This window comes from Diplotaxodon limnothrissa, linkage group LG9, assembly GCF_057381915.1.
Source record: "Diplotaxodon limnothrissa isolate DT_005_m linkage group LG9, D_limnothrissa_male_GT1.1, whole genome shotgun sequence".
Taxonomy (NCBI): domain Eukaryota; kingdom Metazoa; phylum Chordata; class Actinopteri; order Cichliformes; family Cichlidae; genus Diplotaxodon; species Diplotaxodon limnothrissa.
In genome coordinates, this window is record NC_140604.1 from 23,862,802 (window position 1) to 23,870,634 (window position 7,833).

At 41.9% G+C, this 7,833-nt stretch overlaps 1 protein-coding gene across 1 annotated transcript; it reads left to right on the forward strand.

Moving 5' to 3' along the window:
* Positions 1-3,051: 3,051 nt before the first annotated feature.
* On the forward strand, positions 3,052-4,955 carry chst2b (carbohydrate (N-acetylglucosamine-6-O) sulfotransferase 2b). Its single transcript, XM_085362302.1, has one exon. It carries the CDS (start codon positions 3,225-3,227, stop codon positions 4,620-4,622), a length of 1,398 nt encoding a protein of 465 aa, XP_085218428.1. The 5' UTR covers positions 3,052-3,224; the 3' UTR covers positions 4,623-4,955.
* Positions 4,956-7,833: the final 2,878 nt, after the last annotated feature.

Genomic DNA, 7,833 nt, shown 5'->3' on the forward strand with positions numbered 1-7,833 from the left:
CATCTTTGCCGTGTACAGTACACTGTGTAAATTCACAGCGTGTGAGCGTTCACTGTGACAGTGCATGCACACGTGCTGACTCTGAAGCATGAACTACACACATACAGTATGCTAAGCGGTAAAGACTGGGAGATAAACAGAAATCAGCAATGGCTGTGGCTCCTGCTCAGGTCACTTCTTGCAGTAATGTGAAAGTCCTGATGGAAATGCTGTGTTGGGACATGCATGGGTGACATTCAGTGCACATGGATATGGATATGGCGGCATATGGGCTCATATAATCCGTGACAGACTGTTAGGAAATACATCTGGTATCCTGATTCAGTGAAATCTCTTTATAATTATGCTGAAATGTAAACGTGTCTGTGTTTAAAGCACCTTATGTCAGCTTCTGTTGTTTAAATGTTCTATAACCTATAGATGAAGTAAACAGTGATAACAAAAAAAAACCTTTTTCATAGTGGATTTCTTGGATATACGTTTTATTTCCAAAAAAGTATTTAACACAGTGATAGATAGAAACAAAGTCATATCGCACTAGTATCTGATACTATCAGTTTTCGAGACTTTTGCTATTGGAATCAATCCACCCACTTTTAACAACCTGCAAAGAATATTGCTAAAAAATGCTGCGACCAGTGAAGGAAAGGGTTTAATATGGACTGGAATACAGTTTTAGGGAACATGTACTTCATTCAGTTCAAGTGAAATCAAAAGAAAACACAAAATGTAACAAGCCTTCACATCCAACTCAATAAGCCATAATGAAGTGACAGTGAGTCAGCATGCTTAGTGATAAAGCACTGATAATTAATGGTCTGCTCTCATGCAGGCCGAGTTAAGACCGAGATTATTATTATTACGTTTTAAATCAGATGTCATTAAAGACGACCTTTGGTTTTTCTATAATTGTAACACAGTTGGCTTCTAAAATGTAGAAAGGTCTTTGTTTCTTTCTTTTTTTAAGTAAGAAATTTGTGAATATTGAATATCGGCTTGCAAATCATCACCACACACATTTCTGATGATGTGAGACAAATATATTACTTTACTCACCACGCTCAGCACTTCCACTGCCAAACAGAACAAATACCATGCACTGAAACAGAAGTAATTTCCTGGGCGGGTTTCTGTCACAGTGTGAATACATGTTGAAAATAGGGCGGGGAGGAAAACGTGCACTTATTATTCTCTTCACTATTTGACTTGATACAAGAAAAACACATTCAATGACGGGCTCTTTGCTTTCCAACAGCACCGAATCCTAATATAGCTTTTGTTTTATGTTTTATAAACATCTGTAAAATGCAGGTGGAATGAAGCGGTTGCACAGAAAGGTTTCATATTAAAAACAAGCTTCCTTATAAAAGAATAAGATTAAAATATTTTTCTTAAACTAAGCTCTATTATCTATATGCTTGCACACTGAAAAACGAATAGAAATTATTATGTCATATGTATGATTAATATATTTGTTCATGATGTGGAAGTCTGCTCTTCGTTTTGAAGGGTGGGACCTCAATGCTCCAGCAGAGGGCAGTCTGCACAAAGGTATTTCGCTGTAGACACCCGCATTGGCTGAGAACAAAAATAAAAATGAAGATATATTGAAAGCACACGTTACCGAGAACAGGAAGGAAATACTGTATAGCCAACACAAAGCCTAATATGTCGCACTTCAGAAGGACTCACACCACGCACAGCATCTGAGCAGGGCTTGATGAGAAACAGTATAGTAAAATCACAACGTGGATATTACCCTACATATTTAGAGGTTCCTCGCTGGGGAGGGTCAAGGGACTCGAGCGGTTTCAATTCATTCAGTCTATGCTCTCCCCACCCCGCTTGTTCAAGGTTGTAATCCCGCACAGGCAAGCCTCTTAGGAAAGATGATTTTCAATCTGCAGAGCATGTGTTTCCCTTCATACAACATCATGGCCTTTCCAGTTCCTGGGGAACAGCTGTCAAATGTCCCATTTCAGCTGATTCCACTTGAGAGGAGTGCTTGTCACTGCCGCTGAGTGTTTCTATCACGTCCAATGAAAAATTATTACATCCTCTACAATCATGCTGTAGGCCATCACTCTCAGATCAGTTTAAAATTCAAGAGTTTCTATTTTTGAAAAATTAGATTCGGTGGTATGTGCATAGCTCTTTTGTAATGAAACAGGGTTTTTCTTTGCTGCTTTTAAGACAAACCCCAGGCTACCCTCTTGTGGCTGTCGTGAGGGGGGGCTAATACATTTAATCTGAAATATTGATTCTCTCTTGCAGTCACACACGATGAGGAGGACGTGCGTAAAAGGAAAAGTAAAGGCCGGCTTTGGAATACAATCACGGCCTTAACACTTTTATTAAAGAAATAGTAAAAATAGGTTGTATATTGAAAAAACGGAACAAAAAACAAAACAGAAAACTGCTAATCGCTTTTAGATGTGTAGAAACGAGAGGCTAGAGTACGGTTCAGACAATGTGAGGTGGACTTCACCTAAACATAACAACAGCACCACCACCATCCATCCCCCATGCCCTCCTCATCTACCGTTGCTGTGATCTGTCGGAGCCACCATTAACGTGACAGGCTCGCAGCAGGTCCAATGACGTAAGCTGGCTGACGAGCGTCGACTCGTCGCACTCCAATGCGCTCTCTCGGAGGGCGGGTCTTGGTCCTGCTATTCAGATTGAATCGGCCCAGTTTGTATTAGTTGGACGAGCAGAAGAACGAGACGGAGAAACGTGTAAGAGCCCTAACTGCGGATAAAAGCGTTTCTCTGCTCCATCATGGCAGCTGCGGAGTAATTTAGAGGATCCGGCCCGTCGCGCGGAATCGTGACCGACGCCCGAATCCACCGCATTTCTGAGGATGTTCCAGCTGGTAACTGCGCGAGGATGCTTCCGCTGAACGTGCTCAAACTGGGCGTCTGTTACAATGCTGAAGGCTTCTTGGTTTTTGTTTTGAACGCGGGCCAAACACAGAATCACTGCAAAGCCTGATATGGACAACTTTAACGCTCCTCTCTTCTGCCATTTCTATGACGAACATTGCGCAGTGCAGTGAAAAAGCTATATCGTTTAGTGGCTGTCGAACTGGTGCCGAATACATTACCTAATTCATCTGGGTGTTAATTCCCGGTGCAGCCCATAAACACACTACCGAGCGTGTTGGTGCACAGTCAATGTAAGGAGCTTCGTCCAGCGGTGAGAGCCACTCTCCGAGGGTACAGATGCGAGGCAAACAATATCATCAACCACTGAAGTTGACAGCGCCTTGGGAGAAGGATGCAGGCTTTGGAAGGAAGCTTAAAACATACAGGAATCATACCAAGATAATAGCACAGCCTGGGATCGTGATGAAAGTGCTACGCAGGAAGAGGATTGTGTTATTTATGGCCTATTTGTTACTGCTCGTGCTCACTATGCTTAACTTGGCTAATTATAAATGGACTAAGGAGCCGCAGCAGTGTAATCATCAGATGAGGAGCACCACTTATCAGAGCAGATCTGACATTCGCTTCCTGTACAGACCCTCGCTGGCTAAGAAGAGGCAGCTTATCTATGTGCTGACCACCTGGAGGTCAGGCTCTTCCTTTTTTGGGGAGCTGTTTAATCAAAATGCAGATGTGTTCTTCTTGTATGAGCCAATGTGGCACATCTGGCAGAAACTGTACCCCGGTGATGCCGTGTCATTGCAAGGGGCGGCCAGGGACATGCTTAGCTCCTTATACCGCTGTGATCTGTCTGTTTTCCAACTTTACAACAGCCCGGGAGGTAAGAATTTCACCTCCCTCGGACTGTTTGGGGCCACCCTCAATAAAGTGGTGTGCTCATATCCCCTCTGCTCAGCCTATAGGAAGGAGGTGGTGGGGATGGTGGATGATAAGGTGTGTAAAAAGTGTCCCCCTCAAAGCCTTAGACTGTTGGAGGAAGAGTGCCTGAAATATAGCACCATAGTCATTAAAGGGGTCCGCATATTGGATGTAAATGTGCTGGCCCCGCTCATGGAGGATCCGTCCTTGGATTTGAAGGTGATACACTTGGTTAGAGACCCACGGGCAGTAGCCAACTCCAGGATCAAATCCAGACACGGCCTGATACGGGAGAATTTACAGGTGGTCCGCAGCAGAGACCCCAAACTTCGGCGGATACCTTTCGTGGACCCCGGGCACAAAGCTAACAAGAAGGATGGCTCAGACTACCACTCCATTGGAGCCATGGAGGTGATCTGTGACCGTACCTCCAGGACTTTGAGGACTGCCTTAAATCCACCCAGCTGGCTGAAGGGGAAGTACATGGCCGTACGTTACGAAGACCTGGTCGAAAACCCAGTTAAGACCCTGAGGAGCGTCTACCGCTTTGCCAACCTCACTACCAACCATGACATTGAGATGTTTGCTTTGAACATGACCAGTGGCTCCAGTTCCTCATCTAAGCCATTTATAGTCTCCTCCAGGAATGCCACACAAGCTGCAAGTGCATGGAGAACAGTGCTCAGCATCCAACAGATCAAACAAGTGGAAGACTACTGCCACCACTCCATGTCAGTTCTAGGTTACGAGAGAGTGAGAACAGCCGGGGAGGCCAAGGACTTGAGCAAATCACTACTGACACACTCCAGACTGTGAAAACATCCTCACCACCAAAGACCATTTAATTTAATGTTAATTTTGCATAGAGTGCTATTTCCTTATTTTGTGGAAATAAAGCTTTACTTTAAGTCCATGTTCCTGGATCTACATCGGCCGCATTTGGAATGTACCGTCAGTCGAGCAATTGCAGCTCCGTTGAAAAGGACCACTTCTTTTTTACCGGAACACCAGACGGGACCTTAGACCTCGACACTGCAACGTCTAAGAACAATTGACTCAAAGCTGCAACTTTCAGAGGAAAAAAAAAAGGAAAAAGAAGCTACTGTATAATTCATGTATCTTGTTATGATGACACTTCAAAGTGGATGTTTTGGGGATATTTTTTGAATGTTCAAAAGAAAAAAAATCTGTTTTCCAGTCTTCATACTGTCTGTAAAAGTGAAACTAGTTAAAGGAAGGGTTAAAAAATCCAACTGATTAAAAAAGAAGAAAAAAAGAAGTTGACTGCTAATGTTAATATTTGAGACGTGTCAGAGACAATCACTGGATTGGATTCTTGTGCCATAGGTAGAGGTGTGATCAGAACAGCAGTAGTGCTACGGCTAGATTTTACAAAAAGGGGGATGTTTTGATTTGGGTTTTTCTTACATTTTATTATTATTATTATTTTTTGTCGTCACATCCTGACAGGATGATATCATACACTGTGGACAATGTCATAGCTCCAGATTTGGAAAAGTCTCTCTGTTGGTGTCAGCAGTCTGCTTGTTCTACCATTTCCAATGTTTACAATTGCTTGCTCTTATAAAAAAAAACACATCTGGGAATATTGCATTGAGTAAAGTTCATAGTTAACAATACAGTTTATGCATTTGTGTTGAACTCAGTTATTTTAACGCCTACTTGGGGGGGGGGGGAGTGGAAGTGGTTCACAAAATTGGCTGCAGGGAACAACCTGGAAGTTAGCACACCAAAATAAGATGAAGGGTTTAATGCAGAATTGAATGATTCGGTTAAATTCAATGCAGTTTTATTTATTTAGCACCAAATCACAACAGCATTCTCCTCAAGGTGGTTTTATTGTAAGGTAAAGACCCAACAATCAAACGACCCTATATGAACAAACACTTAGAGACCGTGGGAAGGAAAAACACCTTTTAATAGGAAGAAACCTGGAGCAGAATAATAATAAATGTGCTACGTTTATTTTAATTTACAATCAGGATGTATAACAAATTTTGTCTTGAATGAATAAGCTTTATCAAAACTTTATTCAGTGCACACCTTTTGTCACTGTTTGAGAACCACTGTGCTGGAGAGGTGTCATATATTTGTTGCTATTTGCTACATAACCTAAAGGTGCCCTGTGGAGGTTTCTGGCAAGCAAACTGTTTACATTCGGTGTTGCTCACCAGCATGAAGTGTGTGTGTGCGCGTGTGTGTGTATATATATATATCTGTCAGACAGGGTGGAAACAACTGCAAGCCACATTTGAAAAGTTATAAACCGAGTCTGTGTACTTCTCTATTGGTTTAGATTTCCTGCTTTGTTTAGGTTTTTCCTTTTTTGGCAAACTAATGCTAGTAAAGCCTGACGTAAAACAACTACTGAGTAGTACTTAAAACTCCACACGGTATCTTTAAGTGCATGGCTGAAAAACGTTAGTCACAATAGCTGGGGATATTTTAATAGCTGGGTGGAAGAAGTAATTACAGTTACTGTCAACTTCAATTCTGTTGACAACAGCACCTTAGCAAAATTTCCCATTTCAACAGTCACCTGTAAAAGTAACATCCAAACACATTCATTGTGCTAAATGTCTTTTTACACACCTGACTGTAGTTTCAGCCTTTTGCTCGGGATGCAAAAACGTCTAAAAATTGTACTTGAAAGCTCAGTGGCCGGCGACTCCCACAACAACGACAAAGGAGACTTGAGAGAAGCTTCTTCCTCCCATGCGGAAGTAGATCCTGGTGAACATTGAAATTGGATTTACGTACCGTATGGAAACTGACATGTAAAACAAAGTTTGCATCACCTTGAAATGCAAAAGAAGCTTTCTGCATCAAACGGATATGCAACAGAAGCCAACAGATTGTGTTATATAACGGTGATGTGTTGCTTCAAATATTAGCAAATAATAATAATAATGGATTGCATTTATATAGCGCTTTTCGGGGCCCTCAAAGCGCTGTACAATTCCACTATTCATTCACTGTCACATTCACACACTGGTGGAGGCAAGCTACAGTTGTAGCCACAGCTGCCCTGGGGCAGACTGACAGAAACGAGGCTGCCATATCGCGCCATCGGCCCCTCTGGCCAAATGACATAAAAACTAGCAATTGTGTTTCAGAAAGTATTTGTTTACTTTGATAGTAAGCTGCAGCTTTAAGAAACAGGCCTAATAATGGTGGAAAGCTGTTAATCATCATCTCTTGCTTGGAAAAAGCTCAGAAATTTAAATTTGAGTGCATACAAAGAGGAACGCAATGTATACTTTAACAGACACATTCCAGAGACGCGCCCATGCATTCACAACATAAAACGAAAAGCCCCCGCTTCAAGGACAATGGCTTTATTAATACACGGTGAACCATCTGCATATTCGTACAGCCTAACCTTCACAAATCGTATTTGTGCAGTAAACAACACCCCTGTTTGACTCAAGGGGGAAAAAGATGGGGCCCTGAGATTTACAGTGATGCACATAGAAAGCAGCAAAGTGCAATCTTTAATTAAAGCAGTTGGAGCGAAACTTCACATGCAAATAATCTTTTTTCCCCCCAGAAAGCTGTTAGTACTTTTAACCATTTGGATACATTCTTGCACAGCAAAGAATGCTAAGGAAGACATGGAGGGAGATGGGGTGGTGGGGGTGGTAATAAATTTAGCAGAATACATTTGAATCAGTTAAAAGGATTGCAGCAGAAAACAGTGCAATAAAAAAGTTTAATAAGGGGCTGGGGAAGAGCTAAGCAAAGTTGGCAAGAAAATACCATTTCAGCTGATTAAGGGAAATACTGCAGTGTTCAATCACAGAGTACAGTGATGAGTAATTCTCCCTAAAGCTTGAAACTCGGGCATTACGTAACCGTGTATCATGTAGCTGCCGTACTTATAATGAATCTGTGACTTAACATATTACCTTTATTTATTTTTATGACTGCTTTATGACAAAGGTGAAAGGCACACTTAACATTTCTATTTCAGTTTCTAACTTCCCCAGTTTGAGACAAGGACATC

Excerpts from the sequence above, each read along its gene's own strand:
- chst2b (XM_085362302.1), top strand. The coding sequence starts at position 3,225 with ATGCGAGGCAAACAATATCATCAACCACTGAAGTTGACAGCGCCTTGG.